The sequence below is a fragment of the Strix aluco genome, chromosome 3 (assembly GCF_031877795.1).
Source record: "Strix aluco isolate bStrAlu1 chromosome 3, bStrAlu1.hap1, whole genome shotgun sequence".
Taxonomy (NCBI): Eukaryota; Metazoa; Chordata; class Aves; order Strigiformes; family Strigidae; genus Strix; species Strix aluco.
Genome location: NC_133933.1, coordinates 132,480,399 through 132,502,222, shown reverse-complemented (window position 1 = coordinate 132,502,222; position 21,824 = coordinate 132,480,399). Strand labels below are relative to the sequence as shown.

Here is a 21,824-nt window from a genome sequence, read left to right as displayed (position 1 = left end):
CAAGAAATACAAAGACAGGGCCCCTTGCTCTGGAGCTCACCCTGCTTTGACCACCTCTCCCTGTGCGGGCTGTTGGCAGTGCTGGACACAGGTCACCAGGCCAAAGGCGGTTGGTTTGGTCTGAAGTAACCACCAGGAATTGGTGATAACTAGTGAAAGGCTGCTGGGGGTAAGGGAGCTAACGCACTGTTGAATGAACAAGAGCAGAGCGGTGATCTCATTAATTTCTAACGTGGCATAAATGTTGGAAACCTCCTGGAGACCCTTCAGATCAGAGCGTGCATCTTTGGAAGGAGACATGAAAGCCACGCTACAGAATGAGAAGCCACTTTGGAAAAAAAATAAATAGGAAGAGAAACCCCACCTAATTTGCTTAGCCATGAGAAGTACCTGACCACAGCGTTCGGGCAGCTGTAGGGGAAGATGTTTAGCACAGAAAGCAGCTTTTTAACCAGACAATGGCACAGCCAGATCTACTCTTAACTGAACGCATTCTTAATAAAATCAAAGCCAGGAAAACAGAAGCTAGGCTGATTCAGAAACAAAAAGAGTGCCACATTAAAAGAGCACTTCCTTCTCTCGTCCCCTAAGAAGGATAAAAGGGAAGTTAAACGAGCGCAGAGGAGTGTCTCTGCCACGTACCCGATTTCGCAGGTGCGGAGTCACCGGCTGCCTTGACGGCCTTCAGAAGGACGTGCTGGTTCGACGACACGGGCATGCCTGCTCTGCATTGCTGCTGCTGCTGCTGCTTCTGCTGCTGCTGTTTCAAGGCCTGGGGAAGAGGACAGAAGAACATGACCAAAGAGAAATTTAAAATATTCTTAGAAATTCAGCACTCGGCACAAACCGCTTGTTTTACAGCGACCAATAGTTGCGTTCTGAGTCCAACTACATCAAAAGTTCGAAACGAGTTCTGAAAGACCTTCAGTTTGTGTGGGACACTGCTGGTTTAAATACACTGCAAGTAGCCAGATTCCTTACCTTGCAGCTAAAGCAAAAAGTTAATGTTTGCAGAACATCTTAAGTTGTGTTGTTTCATGAAAAATGATCTCCAGAGAATGCAAAGAGAAAGGATTCCAAATCTGGAGTTGGTTCAAGAAGTAATTATATAAATAACTTCAAAGTAAAAGCACCATAATGCAATTCATTTCAGTCTCCTTGCAAGTGGCAACTTACTAAAAACCTTCAACAGAGACACTACCCATCAGGAAAGACTTTCTTAATTAGGAGAGTAACAAAGATTAAAACACTGAAGGGAACCAAATAAACCCCTTTGTTTCAGAGAAGACTGTTAAGGCGACCAAAACACAGGCTGAAAGGCACAAATGACTACGACAAGGAAGTAAGAAGGAATCTGGTTAAACTGCAGCACTTATCCAAACCAAAGTGTCCATTTTCAAAAAATGAAATCCAAACCCAAATAAAGTTAACAGCAGAATAAATTACGACAGATCAAGTATACCGTGGAATTTCAAAATAGGAAGTAACCAGAAATGTTGTGTTGCATATATACAAATGAGTGAGACTGCTAACTAGAGATCATCGCTGTCTTAAATAATAATAATAACAACAATAATACAGTTGGAACTAGGAGAGAGAATAAAAATAGCAGGGACCTGCAGAATCTGTCACATGAAGAAAACAGAAGACAGACTGACTTTCAGTCTGTAAAGACACAAGTGGGGGAGACAGACAACAAAAGGATACGGACAATGAACAGACACGTTCAGTTCCTATTTTCCAATTTATTAAGTAGTTCCTATTTAGCCACTTCTACCACAGGTTGAAAAAACCATTCAGCCAAACCGAAACAGCAAAATTGAAAATCAGTAGGAGGAAGTATCCTCTGCAATGCACAATTAACCTCCTGTTATTGAGGTCAAAAGTTTTTTTTAAAAAGAGAGATAAAAAGAGAGACCTGGCATTCATGTGAGTAACAAAAAAATCCACAAACAAATTCAAGAAAGCTTTTACAGATTATTCGTTGGTTTGAAGATGAACCACAGGCAACAGCGAACGCCAGAAGTACTGGACTACGAAGATCACTAGTTCAGGGGGTTGTGTGACTCCCATACTTCCATTACGCAAATCACTTCCAATATTTAAGGTTTTGTATATTCAGTTCATCTCCTATTCCATGTGCCATTTCATTGCTGCATTTTTCTCGGCTTAGGTAGAACAATCTGCTTTTGTTCGTGGTGTCACCTCAGTTCTCGGTCCCACAGCGCCCAAGGTGCCCACGCCAACGGTGGCTGAGGCATGTGTGGGAAGAGGAGGAAACAATTATTCTTAGATACCTCTTTTTAAATGCCGCGTCAGCTTCGCACTTATGTGCTCCATTATAAACATTTGGAGGTTTCTTTAGTAAATCTAAATTTATATTGAGTCCTGTCATAATCACAGAATAATTCAGGCCGAAAGGGACCTCGGGAGGTCCCCAGCCCACCACCCAGCGCGGAGCAGGGGCAGCTCGGCCTCCACCAGGTCGCTCGGGCTCTGGCCAGGCCGGTCTTGGAAACCTCCAAGCTCAGAGATGACAGAACCTCTCTGGGCCCCCCCTACTGCTGGACTCTCCTCGTGGGGAAAAGCTTTTCCTCGTGTCCTGCTTCTCCTTACACTGGTCAACTTACGCCTGTTGTTCCTCATTGTCCCACCTCCGTCACCATGTTGTGACGAGCCTGGCACCATCTCCTCGATAACCTCCTTGTAGGTACTGGGGGGTGGGGAGGCTCCCAGCTCCTCCGTAACACCCTACACCAGGCCCAGCTCCCCGTGACACCCCACATCATGCAGAGCTCCCCCACAACACCCTGTAACAGGCAGAGATCCCCCACAACACCCTGTAACAGGTCCAGCTCCTCCACAACACCCTGTAACAGGTCCAGCTCCCCCACAACACCCTGTAACAGGCAGAGCTCCCCCACAACACCCTGTAACAGGCCCAGCTCCCCCACAACACCCTGTAACAGGTCCAGCTCCCCCACAACACCCTGTAACAGGCAGAGCTCCCCCACAACACCCTGTAACAGGTCCAGCTCCCCCACAACACCCTGTAACAGGCAGAGCTCCCCCACAACACCCTGTAACAGGCCCAGCTCCCCCACAACACCCTGTAACAGGTCCAGCTCCCCCACAACACCCTGTAACAGGCAGAGCTCCCCCACAACACCCTGTAACAGGTCCAGCTCCCCCACAACACCCTGTAACAGGCAGAGCTCCCCCACAACACCCTGTAACAGGCCCAGCTCCCCCACAACACCCTGTAACAGGTCCAGCTCCCCCACAACACCCTGTAACAGGCAGAGCTCCCCCACAACACCCTGTAACAGGTCCAGCTCCCCTCAGCTCCAGCCACGCAAGGCCCCCCACTCTGCCAGTCCGCCCCCGTCAGGAACCAGCCAATCAGCAAAGCACTAACTACCCCGCACCCACCAATCAGGCAGCAGCTTCTAGGCACCACGGCTGCAGAAACCTCTGGAAGCTGCAGAGGGTCTGCTCCCTCCACACCGGAGCACGGCAAACCCCTCGGCCAGCACCAGCCCGCCGACTCTCCTCCACCCCCGACCTGCGCAGACACTCCTTCCGTGCCCGCGCGCAGGGGCTCGTTATTTGTTATTTTCGGTTTGTTTGCCTTTCAGTTGTCCTTTGTCTTCGCGGAGTGAGCTGTGCCACCCTCAGTGGAGGGCAGATGTTCCTCAGCGCACAGGTGCGTTTGCACAAAGGGCAGCTCTGAGGTATCCCCCCCCCTCCCTCCCCCCCACTGCTGTTGAGGGCGGAAACCACCACTTTATTCTATAGAAGAGTTAAACAGGGCATAATTCAAAATGGCGCCATCCAGTATCATCAGCACCTCCTTTGACTGTAATTTAAACAAAAACCTGATGTCACCAGCACGCTCCTCGCTGTCAGCTCCACTGTGGATGACAAGCAGGACCAGGAGCTGCTCCTACACAGCCACCTCTTGCTCTGCACCTGCCCATGGGCTCTGATAATGATGTCAAAAACCCCCAGGGGATGCACCGAATGGAGAAAAATCTGTATTGTACAGCTCCCTTCTTCACAAAAAAGTTGACAAAGCGACTATTCACCGACCAGAGAGCTTTTGTAGGGTGTAGCCCAACCCATTCCCTGGCCTTACTCATCCCATGTACATGGCAACAGCAGATAAAAGTATAATGGATAAAGAGGAAAGCCAACAGTATAAACCTTATCAGAACAGAGGGTGTGATTTCTCATCTTCAAACACCATGATGAGATCTGGAGCGAGGGAGGGGATGGGCCTCGCCCTCTGCTCCCACCCCGGGAGGGCTGGGCCCAGCGCTCCCCAGTGCCGGGGGACAGGGACAGACTGGAGAGAGCCCAGCGAGGGGCCACCGAGGCGCTGAAGGACTGGGGCATCTCTGCTGTGGGGAGAGGCTGAGGGAGCTGGGACTGCTCAGCCCGGAGCAGGGAAGGCTCAGGGGGGTGAATCCCTCCCCCGCAGGGAGGGAGTGAAGAGGGAGCCCGGCTCTGCCAGTGGTGCCACAGGCACAAAATCAGAAATTCCACCTGAACAGAAAATACACTTTTACTGTGAGGGTGAGCAAGTGCTGGCACAGGTTGCTCAGAGCAGTTGTGGAGTCTCTCTCCTTGGAGATCTTCAGAAACTGGCTGGACGTGGCTCTGCGCAACCAGCTCTGGGTGACCCCGCCTGAGCAGGGGGGTTGGAGCAGAGAAGTTCCTTCCAGCCCCAGCCAGTCTGGGTTTCCGTGAATTCTGATGGCAGCGGGTAAGGATGAGATGAGGCCAGTGGATTGGAGAGGATCAGAGGAAAGAATTAGGGTAGTACCTGCATTTTACAGCGATGGGGGAGAAACCGTCTGTCTTTCTGGATCATAAATTTCAGAGTCTCAAGGAGGTGGGTTTTGTATCAGCACACACTCAGTGTAACAAAGGGGGTTTCTCCCCATGACTGTTTCATCTTTCCAGCAGGATGAGCACTGACATGTCTCTGCCAGTTTAGATTCAGATATTGCCAACCTCTAACTCGGGGTTTTTCCAACTGGTTGTGAAGAATGCAGCCATCTGCTCCCTCACCACACTGCGTGGTGGTGGCACACCAGCATACACCACACTATTCGGCTGTATTTTACAGTTTTAACTCGATGTGTTTATGAACTAAATCCTGATCTTTATTTCTTAAAGGACCCCATACTTATTGTCAATATAGCGGGACCGTGGGATTCCAGGGTTAAAAGTTCTCAGCAATCTGCTCTCTCTTCCCTCCAGTAACGTTATAATTACTTAGCACTTAAGATAGCAGGGCTGAATCCAGCCAGCTGTCTTCTGAAGTGCACGCTAGCAAATAATCTGGGTCGCAGACATAATTAAAAAGATGAAAGCTTTCTTTAATTCTTGTTTCACTCAGTATCTTATGTTTTTCCTACTACTCAGAACACTGCTGTCTCCTTCCTGCTCTCTGTATTTGCTCATTTTATCTACTTTATATAACTTTTCTGACCACAGTGACAACCATGTTTAGGAGGAGGTAGAAGATGTGATATTAGGTCAAAAGGCAGAATTCCACTGGAACTAAAATTAAGCAAAGGATTACAGAATCCCAGAATCATTCAGGTTGGAAAAGCCCCTTGGGATCATCGAGTCCAACCCTCAGCCCGACTCTACAAAGTTCTCCCCTACCCCACATCCCCCAACAGCTCATCCAAACGGCCCTTAAACACACCCAGGGATGGGGACTCCACCCCCTCCCTGGGCAGCCTATTCCACTCTCTGACCACTCTTGCTGGGAAACATTTTCTCCTCATGTCCAGTCTGAACCTCCCCTGTTGCAGTTTAAAGCCGTTCCCTCTTGTTCTGTCACTAATTCCCTGGGAGAAGAGACCAGCACCAACCTCTCTACAATGTCCTTTCAGGGAGCTGTAGAGAGTGATGAGGTCTCCCCTCACCTTCTCCTCCTCACACTGAACAGTCCCAGCTCCTTCCATTGCTCCTCACAGGATTTATTCTCCAGGCCCTTCCCCAGCTTCGTTGCCCTCCTCTGCACTCGCTCCAGCCCCTCGAGATCTCTCTCGTATTTAGGTGTTGAGGATTAGGCATGCAATGTTCTTAATTTGATCCAAAGCTAGATCAAACTTTAGACAGTTAAATGACGGAATGGTTTTGTTGTTCTTTGGCAACACCTTCTTTTTCCTGTGTGCCTGGAAGGCAAGTTACTACACTACAGACTGACACTTCTACTCTTCTGCCCCAGAGCTGAGTTCAGGGAGGAGAGCTGTTGCGATGGAAGATGACGACCATCAGAAACAGCTTTGTGCCCCGCAGAGAGCCGCAGAAGTGTTGAGTACAAATGGGTATGCTATGCAGACATCAAGGCCTCCATGTGGTTCCCCATTTCTCTTTCAGGCTTTCTGATTATTATTTTTTTTTCCCCAAACCAATGAGATGAACAGTGAAACTGAGAATATTGTCTAGATTTTGGAACTCACTGGCTCTGACACACTTCATTCAGAGACAGTGGTGGAATGAGGCTGCTTGGGTAGACATCTCAGAGTAGGGAAGTGGGGAGTGGAAGAGGGAGAGAGCAGGGACAGGGGATGAATATAAAGGTGGGGGAAAGCTGGTGGGAGCAGGAGCACTGGGAATTCAGAGGTGAAAAGGAGAAGACTGTTAGGCAGGTATGGGCAGAGGCTGGGAAGAGAGGAGAAAAGTAGACAGAGTGCAGGTTGGAAACAGTGTTGGTTTGGAAATGGGGTGTGGGTTTGCCCAGATGTCCCTTCCAACCTGTGATTCTGTGAAACAGGGACCTGCAGACCAGAGAGAATGAAGAGGAGCCGCTGAGCACGAGAGGGGAAGGAGGGTTGTTCATAACAAACCCTGAATCTGTTTGATCACCCTCTTAAAAGAGAAAAGCCTTTGCAGATGTTGGAGAGAAACGATTGCCAGCCAGGCTTGAAGAGGGATGAGGAAGGGAAAGCAAAGAGTATAATTAATATCTTGATGAATTAGTGAGAAGCAATTTTCTGAGGATCCAAATGAAAGTGGAAGCTTGACTCTGAACTTAAGAAAATCTGCCTAAAGTGACAACACAATCTTACTTCTTTCTTGTGGCTGTCGGCAGCAAACGACATCAGAGTAACACGGACACTTCTGTCGAGAAACAGCCGAGTGGGAAAAGAAAGAAGCGAGAAGATTCCCTAGAGCTGGCGTCTCATTTTGACATCAACTCAACTTTCTCTTGCTGGGAACGAAGCTCCAGTTTATCCAGCTGCCTTATCTCCCCCTGTAATACTCTCTTCAATGATACGCCCTAATTAGATCCTTCTCTCTCACTGCAGACCCTTTTCCCAAGGCCAAGGGCATCCCCGAATGCCATCCCGAGTGCTGCTTCTCAGCTGGAAAAACTCAGGAAAACAGACTGGGCTGGAAAAGGTAAATCCTATCTGGAACACATCATGATTTCATCTGTCTGTGACAAGCTTCTGTAATCCCTGAACTAGCGTCTCCTCTGCAACTTGATTCATAACTCCTTACAGATTTTTACTTTACTAAGGAGTAAATCTAACCCTGATAAAGTATTTCCTTCCTAAGGCTCATGGAAAACTAAACAACGCAGTTGGGGAAACACCTGCAAATAAGGCACTCAGGGGACTAATTCATCTTGCATTTTTCATTAGGGGAAAGAAATCATATGAAGTGCAAACACCTACCTGCTCCATCCCGCGTGCGCACAATTAACACCGTCTACACGACAGTCATTCCCCAAGCATGGAAAATAATCAGCCCTCCTCTTTCTCTCCTACCACCCAGTGGAGGTGCAACACAAAGTCAGTGAGCTCTCCTTCCTCTTCCTCCCTCCACAGGTACACACAGGCTGCACCCACAGAACTCCTTGGAAGGGAAAGCATGCTGCTAATTAGGGGGAGAGGTCAGCGGATTTAATTCTTTTCCCCAAAACACCTTCCGTTTACTAAAACAGTCTGTAGAAAGCTAAGCACACTCATTGAAGGGTTGGGTGAAAAGAATTAACATCTTACAGCCATTCTCTAATAACTAAAAAAAGTCCAGATGCTTATTTAGGGAAAAAAGCAAAATAACTAAATAGCACAATATTTTGAATCACCTTTAAGAGACAGAGATGTTTTAGCCAAACCCTGTTTATGAGGCAGCAAGGAAGTCCTGAGTAACTTCCCTGCAGAGTGCAGTTCCGCTGAGATTTACCAGAGGAATAAAATGACTGCGAGGATCCCCAGGCCAGGTTCCAGACCAGGCTACTTACCTGTTTGAGTGCCTTCTTGCTGTGCTTCTGGGATGAGGAGATGACTTTGCCTGCCTGGATGGAAGGTGACGGGCAGCCTGACTGAGGAGAGGATGTCTGTGATAGTCTAGATGACACTACAAGAAAAGAAAAATATATAGAGATAGTAATCCAACCTTTATACATTTCCCTGCAGCACGTTAGCCAGTCCTCACCAGTTCAGATCATCTCATGAGGCTCATGAAAACTGCACCTCTAGCAAATGTTACTTTTTGCAGGAAGAATCATTTCTATTTCCTCCCCACCACCAAGGCAGCTGTTTTCCTCTGAAAGCCAACAGCAATTCCTATGACCCACTTCAGATTTTTCATCTCCTGTCCACCTCTTTATTAATCTTGTAAACAGGTGCTATAAAACAACACTGCAGCTTGAGAAAAAGCTTCAGGTTCACGCCGGTTTAGCCAAGTCAAATCTAACTGGAAACACATACACAGGCAATGGTTGTCTTCGTCCGGAACGACCTGCAGTCAGACACCTAATTGATAGCAGTTTCTGATCAGATTAAATCTGAATCCCACACAGGAGCTGGAAGATAAATGAGATGCAAAGGAAGTGGAACATCACTTGCTCCTTTCTAAAAAGAAATATGGGAATATACAGGATATCCCAGTAAATGAACACATATTCTCAGTGGATGAGCCTAGACGCTTAAACCTAGTCCGAGCCATATGGAGTCCTAAAGCAGAAGGCTTCTGCTTTCAGGTGATTTAGACTTTTAAACCAAACAAACTGGGGATGGGATAATATACTATATTAATATATATATACCTGTTTGGCACAGGATACCAAAATACTCTGCTCTGACAGCAGTGGGTGACGACAGGTGGCCAGCCAGGGAAACCATGCGCTCCTGGTTTCTTGTAATCGCAGTTTTGCCTCTATTATCTTGGCAAATACACAGAAGTGGTTAAGAAGAAACCACCTGAGTTACCAAATCTGTGGTCTGTATCTGTATCTACGTGTGAATTTGTGCAGACAGTAATGCCCACCGAAAGATCAAGGAAACTAAATGAAGAGTAAAGGAATGTTTGATCGCGGGGAGGTGGGTGGTCACCCCGACCATAAAGGATAATAACCAGATTCAGATGTAAGCTATTTAAATTATTGCTTCCTGAAGCAATTAGTTCTAGAATGCACAAGGCTAAGCTAGTATCCTTCTGCAACAGGAAGGAGTTAAGAGATAATGACAACAGCTCTTCGTTAATGAAGTGCAATCCCGCTCAGTATTCCCAGAGGAGGGAAGCTCCTGAAAATAATGCAGTAACAATAAGCATCAGAACGCAACATTTCAATAAAATATGTAGAATTTGAAACAACAAATTATAAAAAGTAGAATTCTCACATGTGGCATGGACATTAAATGAAAAGAGCAAGTTTTTTAGAAGGCACACAGAACAGAGATGAGGCAATATCAGACTGTGAACTGTCATTTAAAACAACAATAAGAAGGTATGGTAAGAAACCCGTAATTTGAAAGTCCCTGAGAAGATTACCAAATGCAGATGATACGTGCACATAATAAAAGATGACACGGTCGCACAGCAAGCAGAATTACCACCTAAAAGGCAAAAAAGAACCCTGATGTTATGCCAAGACCTGGAAAGCAAAGGTTATATCTGCACTTTGAAATAGCAGTAAGAATGTTTCTAAACTTGCATTTGTCTCTCCATTCAGTGGAAATTGCAGTTTGAGAAGAAGATGCTGGAAAAGATCAGAGTCTGATCAGCACCTGGAGAGGAAAAGCAGATCTCACAAACTCACCGGAGTTCTCTGAGTGCATCGATAAAGAGAACTGGAAGAAAAGAAAGTCTGTTGCTAAGAGTTCACTCACCCTTCCAGAGATTTGCAACAAAAGGCTTCTAAAAATTATTTGGCTATTGTTTAAAAAACAAAGAACTGGCATAACTGATGCTGGATGGGACAGAAGGCAAAGAACAGAATCAAATGGTAATCAGGCAAGAAATCGGCAAAAATTCTGCAAGGTCACGTACTTAGCAGGGAGCAGTTTAGTGCTTAGTGATAGACTGGAGGGCAGGAAACAGTAAAATATTAAATATTTAGTTTACTTATTCAGAGAGAATTGTGTGAAATTCAGAGAAATATCACAGAATCATCGAGGTTGGAAAAGCCCTTGAAGCTCCTCCAGTCCAACCATGAACCTCACCCTGACCGTTCCCAACTCCACCAGATCCCTCAGCGCTGGGTCAACCCGACTCTTCAACCCCTCCAGGGATGGGGACTCCCCCCCTGCCCTGGGCAGCCCATTCCAACGCCCAACAACCCCTTCTGCAAAGAAATCCTTCCTAAGAGCCAGTCTGACCCTGCCCTGGCGCAGCTTGAGGCCATTCCCTCTTGTCCTGGCGCTGGTTCCTTGGCTCAAGAGACTCATCCCCCCTCTCTGCACCCTCCTTTCAGGCAGTTGCAGAGGGCCATGAGGTCTCCCCTCAGCCTCCTCTTCTCCAGACTAAACCCCCCCAGTTCCCTCAGCTGCTCCTCATAAGACACGTGATATAACCCAGAGAACAAAAGACCAAAAATACCAAGTAAAACATCCAAAAAGGAGTAAGTAAATTTTCGGAGCAAAAAGCCCAAGGTACTCATAGAACCTGTAGTAATGTGAGTGAACTGCGTCGCCTCAGGAAAGGGATCCATTACGGCCGAGAAGTGAATGAAACGGGCAGCAGGATGAGGACGCATGAGGACGGAAAGATGAAGCACGTAAAATTCTTACAGCATATCCACGTTGACTGTCTTGCATGGTGCAGTGCTGAGCACACCCCAGCGGAATTTGATGGGTCTCAGGAAAGCAACGAAAACGGTTAAGGACATGGAAAACAAACAGGGATACGGAGCTATTTTATATTTTCTCAAAGGAAGGACCGTGAGCGGAGCACACGAGCTGAAAGGACGCGGCTCCACGTCCCGGCACCCCGCTCCTGCGGGGGAAGCGCTGTGCTGGCAGCCATGGGGCCACCGTCGTCCCCCAGCCAGCCCGGGCGCAGCAGAGCCTTCGGCCTTGCTCTTGCACCAGCCAGGGGCCTTCCCAGGCCACCGCCGCTGCAAACGCAACCCTCGGCTGGCCAAATGTCCTTCTAAAACTAATTCCCGCTCGTAGCTGGTGAAGGCGAAGAAAAGACAAGTGGCGTTTAACATTTCAAACCCAGGCAGAGCAACAGATTGACTGTTTCTCGTTTTGAGACATTTGAATAGCAGGAACATAAACCACATCCTCTTCGAACCTATCGCTGCTGAAACTACAAGTTCTGTGTGAAATAGAAACACTGAGCCCAATACAGGCTCCTCTTCTCCAGCCTCATATTCTATTCACGTTTTAATTTTTATGCTGTCTGTGAATAAAGAAAATGAGTATTTTAAAACCAGTAACAGCAGCGCAGGCTAAAACCCACACCTGGGAAGACAACTCATCCCTGGAGCTGGTACAATAAAGCCACACGATGATATTTTGCGCATCCTCTGACTGTGTAAAAGCCCTCGGTGCCACAACGGCGGCTGTGTTGGACTGACAGCTGCGACCACAACAGCTTCTCAAGAACAGGCAGAAGAACTTGAGAAAGCCAAGTCACAGCTGCCTGAGCTCAGCTGCGCGCCCCCGAAGCAAAGCGGGGGATGGCTGGGAGGATAAACCTGTGAGAATACATCGTTTATGTTATACCTCGGGTCCTGGCACCCCAAAGCTCTCAGAGAGGTGACATCCTTGTAAGAACTCTGCACGCAGCCAGGCAGAGGTGTAACACAAAGATGTGCGCCTGTAGAAAAATACTCAGGCCCCCCTAAGGATGACGTTTGACAAGTTGAGTCTGTTTCCTTTTGATTTGAACAGAATTTCAGTAAAGTCAGTTCTGTTTTCACTTCAGGCTTTGTTATAATTTGAAAAATATGTGGAGCTGAAATGAGACCTCTTGATGCCCTTAAATCCTATAAGAGCGCTTTCAGAGAAAAGCTGCAGAAATAGGTACAGGAAGCAGCACGTCCCATAAGGCAGCAGGTTTTAAAACACTCGGTGTTTCTACGCAAATAAGGATTTCCTTGATCAGCTAAAGATTAGGGAAGATTGTGGGCCAGTACCTGACAGAAACGAGTTTCAGTAGAACCCCCTCACCCCAAAGGGGCACACGAGAGACGGGATGAGACGTCCCCTTGCTAATAAGCATCTAGGGACAGAAACGTGACTAAAGGGCAGTGACAGAAAACACTGGGGTATTGGAGAGTCCTGGCTCGGAGGAGCAATTCAACATATCCATGTCCCCAGCCGGGACAGCGAAAACCCCGTAACTCCGCACGCTTGGCCCGAAGCTGCCAGGCCAGCTGCTTCATTCACGAGGTTTCATTGCTTCCTGCTGGCGGTTTGGCTGCGAGGGGAGTTTGCCAGGTGAAATTTTAACAGTTCTCTAAGATTAAAGTCGATGAGATAAAGCGGAACATGTGTCAGCCAAACCCCACGAACCCTGACTTGTTAGATAATCTAAGGATGGATCCAATACAGTCCCATGTTCCAGCTGCAGGAATAAATACTGGCGGAAGATCCGTCTGCAGCCAATTACAGCTGTAATTTGTGGGACAGACTCCTTTATACTTCAGGCTTCTTACATGAAACGTCATTGACACAAGGGCATTTCTTCTGAGAAATGAAATTATAACAGAACTTTAATTATGTTAAAGGTCAATTAAATTAGAAATTTCAGTCTGGCAAGATCTGATGACGTTTTACAAGGTACTGGGTTTTCTTGAGATTTGCAAGCTCTAAACCATTGGTCAATCAATTCCCTTATACACATTTGTAAAGAAACTGTGCTAACAGCAGCAAAGAGAAATAGTCAGATTTATTTAACAATAATTTCATTCTTTTAGAAAAATTGCAGTAGCTTGCTGCAAATATTAAACAGGGGATGTAGCCTAGGGATCCCTTCTAACAGAAATCGTAACACTCGACAGTTTCATCAAGCCGCTGCCTCATGTCTTTCCTTCGAGTCTTTACTGGGTTACACCAAGGCCCTTCTGCTTGGGTGAAGGAATGCACTGCTCAACCACAGCCTCGGGCAGCACAACTACGAGAAAGACATCGAGAGCGTGTCCAGAGAAGGGCAACGGAGCTGGTGAAGGGTCTAGATCACAAGTCTTATGAGAAGTGGCTGAGGGAACTGGGGTTTAGGCTGGAGGAAAGAAGGCTCAGGGGAGGCCTTATCACTCCCTACAACTCCCTGAAAGGAGGGTGCAGAGAGGGGGGATGAGTCTCTTGACCCAAAGAACAAGCGCCAAGACAAGAGGGAATGGCCTCAAGCTGCGCCAGGGCAGGGTTAGATTGGATGTTAGGAAAAATCTCTTCACTGAAAGGGTTGTCAAGCATTGGAAGAGTCTGCCCAGGGAAGTGAAGTCACCCACCGTCCCTGGAGGTATTTAACAGATGTGTAGATGTGACGCTTAGGGACAGGGTTTAGTGGTGGCCTTGGCAGCGTGAGGTTAATGGTTGCACTCAATGATCTTAAGGTCTTTTCCAACCTTAATGATTCTAAAAACTGAAGTGTGATTTGACCACACGTCCATTGTAACAGCGTGCCGTGTCGTGTGTCTTCCCAGAGTTTCAAAGGCGATGGTGGAAGGAACACCACGCGCCTCCCGACACCTCGGTATGTAGATCCCACCACGCACTCGCTGCTGCCACCCCCAGCATGAGACCGGCCCGCTGGAACAGGCTCAAGGCCATCCTACCCCCAGAGCAGCAGCACTGAGGCCCATCGTTCCCATCTGGTGTTAGGTACCAGCACAAGACTGAAAATAACAGAAAGGTGAAGATGCTCAAAATATTTTTACTTTTTTTTTTAACTTGGATGTCTCCTCTGGCACAGGTTATTTACCTTTTAAGGTATGAAAGTAGCAGGATATTTGTTTGAAAGCCCACTGGCTTCCAGCACACACCCCCTCACTTGCCTAAGATGATATTTAATAATATTCTGGCTAATGTTTGTCTGCCACAGACTGTCAGAAAAACAACGAGAAAATACATGATCACAGCTGATCCTGCAAAATTTTGGGGCAGCAAAACTGACGGTACAACTGTAACGTCCCTTTAAGCTCAACACGTCTGTCAGACAGAACTAGAGAGATCTTTGCTCATCCAGTCAGTAATTAACTTTTTGATGTATTGCCTTCTCCTCCCTCAGCACTGCCGGCCGCAGGACAGGGCTATTCAGAGCACAGAGGTTTGAGCCAGTGCAGGGAAACACCTGGAGCGGTGCTGAGCCAGAGAGGAGGGGACAGAAAAGCAGAGGGAGATCTTACACCGCAACAACGGGGATGATGACAGAACTCATATTTTTTTGGCAGGCACTCAGGCAATTCTTAAATCAAGATAAAGATTTTCTTAAGCTGATGTAGCAGAAATGACTGCTGGGATTCTCAGGCTGGTTTCAGCAGAGGCGCAGAGGATGCTGCTGAAGAAAACAAGCATAAAGAATGACCGTGCATTTATACAACGGTTATTTCAGTGGCTCCAAAAGAACATTATTCTTGGGGTCATCTGGCTTGAGATCAACCTTGGCAGTTCACTTTACCAAAAACTGGCATATAGATATCTTGATTAACGCGCTAACCGTTTAACAGCATGAAACAAAATAAAACATTAAAGATGTGCTAGCAGTAAAGTTACATCTGCAATTGTGGGAGAATTTGGGAGTCAAAACACTTTGAAATCAGGAAAAAAAAGAACATGTAACGATTTGCGAAACTAAAACTAATCTGACGAGAAGAGTCTTTTGCTTGAGCTATGGATGAAGACAACTGAAACGAACCTCCCCAGATGCTACTAGTGTGAACACACCGCACGGGCCCTGTATTCTGGCACTGCAGCAGGCTCAGCGATGGAAGCAAAGAGCAGCCTTCTGAACTGCTCACCCGCCGGTGCCTGGAGCTGTGGGGTGTGGCTGGATCTCTCATCCTTTACCTTTTCGAGAACAGAGCTAATCGTATTTTCAAATATACTATGCAAGGAAAGAAACTCTCATCTTTGGGTAAGCAGAATCAAACTATTTTGGAGCAATGAAATCGTTCTGCTGAATTTATACTTAGAGCATTAGATAAAAAAAAATCTAGCAGGGATAAACAGCCTTTTCTGGGTAACAGCTTCAGGAGCATCACCTAACAAACTGCTGTGGCTGCAGGCGCCGCAGAAATCAGTGCCATCGTATGAACGGGTAACGCGCCCTGGTAAGAGTCATTCCGCCCATCAGGAGTCTGAAATCTGTAACCCCGCTGGCAGCGTCAATTTGATTTATTATCTGGCACAGAAGCGGCGCCCTTCCGTACAGTCTTCAGGCACGAGATGTTGACTCTCTGCCTTGAAAAGGACCCGAGCGCAGCCCGACCGAGGCCCAAGGCGCGTCTCCCGGCTGCCGCCAGCCCTGCGCCTGCTCTCGCCGCTCCCGCAGCAGAGCTCGGTGCGAAGCCCCGTGGGCACCCGCACCAGGTACTCACCGCTGCGTCCCGGGTGGAGCTCCGAAGTAGGAGCTCTGCTGGGGTTTTGTCTCTGATTTTGTTTGGGCTCGGGAGAGTATAATATGAAAAGAAATGAAAACAGTAGATCCAGAGTTCCTGCTCAAGGGGTTGCCTGCATTTCCGTGGGGTTGTCTGCCTCGAAATCTACACATTCCAAAAGAAAAGGCTGCACTTCACTCATTTGGAAAGCAAGTACAGTCAAGCTGAACTAAAAATACAATACCCCCCCCTTCAACTATGTGCAGTCATAAGCTTAAAATAACCCAATTTTAAGCAGCTAATGGGATCCAGATGTATTACATGAAACACTTCTAGTGAAAGCCATTAAAACACGTTTTGAGAAGCACTGAAATGTCTCCGGTTAATCCAGCACCCTTCTTTTCAACAGGTATGCCGTTTACCAGCACAAGAACGGGAACTCGACCTTGAATTCATATCAAAACAATATCATACTTACGAGGGAGACAACCATTTTAACAGAGGATTCTCCCCCACATGACTGTTCCTTGATGAAATGAAGGAAGAAATAATGCCCAAAAATTCTGTCCAATTGCAACTTCCCAGAACTCCCCCTCCTGCACTTACCCCGGGTAAAGCTGCAACTTGTACTGCTCTGACAAGGATTACACATTCCTGTTATCAGATTATGTTTTTATGAACAGAAAGATGATCAACTCTTTGCTTCACTTGGAGAGGCTGGAGTGTATCTTGCACTGGCAGCTCTGAGAAAACAAACGGAAGGACTCAACAAGTCCGTGTCTCACACGGCTCCACGTTCCGGTGATCTCACCTAAGCTCTCCACCCTCTTTCTCTCCCAATTTAAAGCTTTCTTGGAGGAAATGTATTCATACAGGCTTTCCTTGTTACCCTGGGCAATTCTTCCACTCTGGGAAAGGGCATCAGTTAAACACTGACCAACACTGTAAGAAGCAGAAAGGACAGACGCAGCTCTAGCTCGCTGCTCTAGGGAAGGAATCAAGTTGGTGCCAAGCAGCTCTCACTAAGCAGTGTAACACCACGTGGAGTATTGGATCACTTAGAGACAGGTCTGACAGCCTGAGCTGCAACAGCAGCCAAAGATCTGACATCAAATACTCGAGCTGCTGCCACCAAAACCCGCTCTGTGTGCCCACGGTGGCTCTTCAGCAGAGGGACGGGTCAGTGCGGGGCTTGCTGGGACACAGGACTGAGCTGCGGAACCCTCCAGCCCATCAACATCGTAAATGTTTCAGACAACATCTCTGGCATAAAGCCTTATCAGCTACGGAGATCTCCCAGTTCACAAACCCCAGGCTTACCCAAATGACACAAAATTAGTTCTGGTTTCAGCCCAGGCACGGGGAAGGCGCAGGACTACGTTTATTATTCGCAGCACATCTAGGAACACCAGCCACAAACTGGAAGACCCGGCTGCAGACAGTATGTGTGCAAAAGGAACGAGAAGTCCCCAACCCAGCAGGCTCAGAATCTAATTATAAAACAAAGGAAACAGTAAAAAGAAATGCTCGGTAATTTGTACCCCTATCACTTCCTAAGTTTCAGCGTTTTCAAGTTTTCTGGAGGACACATGGCGATGACCGAGGCAGACAAAGGCACAGCTCCTTGGGTGGTCAAGAAGTCAAATCATGATCATCAAAATGTTCTGAATTTAGAGATATTTTACTGATCCAAACATTTTTTCAGCTGTTGTACTGGAAGGAAGAAGAGAAATCAAGTATTTTACATAAACTCATTTAAAAATTACAGCTGTAAGTGCTAATTACCTCAACTGACATCAAATTAACCAACATTAATGAGTTGTTCTGTTGTTTGGGGTTTTTTTGGTTAAAAACCAAACATTATAGCAGACGTGTGCCTTTAGGAAGAAGTCCAGACTGTAAGGGTGACTGATAAATGCGAGTTATTCATGACACGCGCCACAGTAGCCCAGGTAGCCGACAGAGGCAATCATTCATTCCCCATGTTGATGTTTATCCCAATACTCACTGAAGGTCACCTGACAACTGACCTTGGCAGCTGCCCCTGTCTGGGCTCAGCACATTACTGCAAAGATTTCAGTGTTTGCTTTTTACTTTACCTAAAATACAAGTTCCTCTGTCAAGAATACTTCCCTCTTCCCTAAAAAACACCTTTAGAGCTCAAAGATCTTAGCAGTTCACCTAAACTTCTCTCCTCTTGGACACTGAGAAGCAGAAGTGAAATTATTCAGGTCAAGGCCGGTTGTGTAAAACCAAGAATTGAATCTCGCAGTCCGTCCTGCCGACGCTCACTGCCACAGAAAATGCAGGTGCTCGTGTTTCTGGTGACAGCACACAGGTACTTCAGGCTTGTCCCCGCAGGTCACCACAACAGCAAGGGAGAACAACTGTCCCAAATTTGTTAAGCAACATCCGTACCACTTCATGGTAAGACTGAAAGACAGAAACACAGCACGGCGAAGAGAAGCGCTGCGCTGGGAGGGGGCTGTCTCCTTCACAGCCACCCCCCCTCGTGGAGCAGGGTGACTCCTGCCCCGAGGCTGGCACAAAGAGGGGTCACACGGAGGCTTCTGCACCCCACGAGCGCACCCGACACCAACGTTGTCAGCCCTGAGGGGCTGATGACGGCCTCAAAAGGGAGAGTGAGGGGGATGGGGGAACCCCCAGGGAAAACATCTTGTTAGGTGGATGGTTTTATATGATACAAAACGGGGAGGATGTCTATGTTAAAGTGAGGGGAGACAGGAAAATCTGAGCGTACCAGTGTAAGAATTATTTTGAAAAAGGCCAATATTTTATGCTCTCACACCAGAAAAGCTTCCAGCACTAACATTCAACTACCACAGCAGCCAGTTTTGTCCCAGCTGACAGCATTCACTTTCCTGGTGTCCTTTTGCAGCTCAGTTTGAACACGGAACCTGCTCCGAGGAGCCTGAGAGGATCCTTGCCACTCCTGGCAGGTATTCTCTTTGGATCTCAGAATAACTGTCATGTCAGGAGGTTGTTCCTTGAGTTCTGAGTCCTTTAGGAGAAAAATTTACAACCTCCAGAAGAGATGTGGAGCTGAGTAATGGCAGGGCAGGCAGGACACAGACCTCACCGTGCCAGCACCTCCTGCTGTCACCCAGGGACACACAGAAGGGTCTTCTCCCTCCCTTTTTAGGCATTCGATTAAAAAAAGGAGCCTGAAAGGTATTTCTGTATCACATGTGCGAAGGAGGAGAGAGATTAATTGTGCAATAGCACGCCCACTCAGCGGTTCGCTCTGGCTGCCACGGCCTGCGAGAGGAAACACGGGGAGGTCACGGCCACCTCCGGCGCACGAAGCACTTGGCAGCTCTAAAGACACGATCATACAAAACCCGGCATCCTGTGCACACGAGATTCAGGCTTTGCTAAGATGTTTTCTGCTACATCCTCAAAAGCAAGGATGTGAATTTAAGCACAGCATCCACAAGGCACCGTGGAAGCAGGAACTGAGGCAGATTGACTGAGGAGCACGGAGCGGCGCAAACGCCACGCTTGTCCTTCTAAAACCTTCCCCCCGCAACACGGCTCCAGCAACAGCCACACCAAAGAGAAAACCAAGAGAAAACACTGAGAGAAAACAGAGAAACCCATTTACTCATCTGAAACCGTACCAGGGCGTTTGCATGCGTTAGTCACTGCGTTCCCAGGAATGCGTGGTTTTAAAAAAAATACAACAGAAATCACCACGCACACACAAAAAAGGCACCGATGGCACTTGCTGTCGAGTATGTTTTCAAGCAGTGCCACCTCCCTGAAGAGCTTGTCAGCACCCAAAGCTTTACCTCCTGGGGTCCCAAGTGTGAGATGCTCACAAAGCTCAAATCGTTGTATTTTTAGTAGCAATTTAAGAGAATCCAATCATTCTGTGAGTCGTTGTGTACAGGAGTATTTGCTCTGAGGAAGTGACACACCTGCAACTGAAATACAGCCCGTACAACTTTGTTCCTTGTAAAACAACCCTCTCCAGGCAGCATATGGTTGGGAAAACACCCTATAAGTTATAGGGAAGATTTTTCTTATGCTTCTTTACAGAATCCTTCAGTAAAACACCTTCTTTTTTGAGTGTCACCTGTGACTGCCTACTAATACTGAAGACACGTGCGTTCCTGAGCCAGAATGTATCTGGAGCACAGCAAGTTTAAGGCAAATGAACTGACCTAATGGTTTGCCCTCACCAAAAGGAGGTTCTACACCTCCCACCCCGGATGAGCAGCCCCGTCCCTGCCCTCGCACTGTCCCGGCACGCCACAGGACCCTCCATGAGCAGATTCAAATTGCTCATCAGGCCCGGGGCTGCCAGTCTTTTAATCAGGAGGTTCATTTTTGTAGGGCTACCGAGGCGTGCTGGCTCCCAGCGGGGCCCCCCCGGCCGCCCAGGCCTACCCAGGGTCAGTAAAGAGAGGGCAGAGACCAGAACCTGAGGCAGAAAGAGCCTTCTGAGCAGCTCCACGGACCCTCAGCACCTCTACAGCAGACGCTCAGAGGCTGGCGTGAGCGGGACCGTACGCTTCGGGTGCTTTGTTTTGGGGTAACAGAACACGTTTCTAGGTTGCTGACTCAAACCCAGAGCAGATACGGGGTGGCCAAACAAAAGAACCGTATAGGAAGCGAACGTAGGCGTTCGCAGAGGGGAAGATGTGGTCACGTTTCCCTGAACTCCCCTCCGGGCTCCTGCATCATGTATCACCTCGGTGTGGCTGTGCTGGGGGCAGCAGGGCTGCTCTCCTCCTCCAGTCTGAAGAGCTTCGTACAAACTAACTCATCAGCTCTCAGGTCTCCTCGCTCACTGTTACTGCAGCTTGTCTCTGCCAACAGGCATTTGAATAAAAGAAAATAAGCAGGTTTAAAAATCTCGCAGCCTGATCGATCTCCTGCAAAGGTTTGCACATCGCTCTCCCACCTACCGCCTCACCTCGCCCACCAGTCCACCTCAGGAGGGATTGTTGCCAAGATACACACACCTGAGAAGAGCCTCCAAGGGCAGCACAAGTGCCCGTGAGGGGATTATTTGGTTATTACATGCTTCGTGAGCACGTGAGAGTGACAGGCAGTTACGCCTGGACTGTAGCAGCAGCGATGCCAACACATTTACTGCTGAGACAGCACCAGCACGAGTGTTTAATTTTTTGGAGAACCATCATGCGTTTACCCACTACGCTGAAACTTCCTGATTTTCACCCCAACATCAGACACTTTGAAGATTCGGTTGGACAAGGGCGTGGCCCATCTTGTCTAGACCGGGCTTTTGCCAAGAAAGGTTGGACCAGCTGATCCTTGAGGTCCCTCCCAACCTGGGATTCTGTGATTCTTTGAAGTAGCATTTTCCTTCATTGCTGAAACCACACAGCTGATGTGGAAACAGTTGATTTAGACAATTTAGGAATTCTCCAAGTAACTTTTATGCAGGAAACTGATGAAGGTAATACGATGCCAATGATCCCATTTAACACCAGCTCTAGGGTATTTAGCTGTAATACAAGCCTGTGGCTCAGAGTCCTAAATCAGGGGTCAAAGTGTAGGCAGTGTAGATAAACTGTTTCCCTGCACTCCCTTCCCTGCTTTCACCTGCTGTCACCCAAGTGATGCGACTGCAGCTCCCCGGGGCAGGAATCCTGCGCACAGCACCCGGCACGGTGGCCTCTGCTCCCGGAGCTGTGCTCAAACATGTCCAGCTGAGGGTTTGCTAGGGGACAGCAGGAAACCAAGCTAAGATTAAATGCAGTCTCTTCTCTGCTGTTGAGAGACCAGTTTCTAGAAACCACTGTCAAAAAAAATATCAAAATGAAGCTATTACAGCTCCTCTTCACACAGTTGTTTGTGATTAACTCTTCCTGATTCGCTCCATATGGGAACGATGGCTGAGGAACAGCAAGGTCCACATGTGGAATTAATTGTCAACAGCACTTCCAACTCACACCCCAAACTAATTTTCATTAATTTGCAAACGTACATGAAAAAGAGCCGAGAAACATTCAATCTTGTCAGCTGCAAC

At 47.7% G+C, this 21,824-nt stretch overlaps 1 protein-coding gene across 7 annotated transcripts in view; it reads right to left on the bottom strand.

Annotated features, from left to right (window-relative positions):
• The window catches only part of ASXL2 (ASXL transcriptional regulator 2), a 134,339-nt gene that overhangs the window by 30,528 nt on the left and 81,987 nt on the right, over nucleotides 1–21,824 (bottom strand). For all 7 annotated transcript variants that reach the window (XM_074820415.1, XM_074820410.1, XM_074820411.1 and 4 more), the window contains 2 exons: nucleotides 8,276–8,391; nucleotides 643–772 (listed from right to left, as the gene is read on the bottom strand). In XM_074820415.1, the coding sequence (XP_074676516.1) occupies nucleotides 643–772; nucleotides 8,276–8,391 (246 nt within the window). The remainder of the gene's footprint in view (nucleotides 1–642; nucleotides 773–8,275; nucleotides 8,392–21,824) is intronic.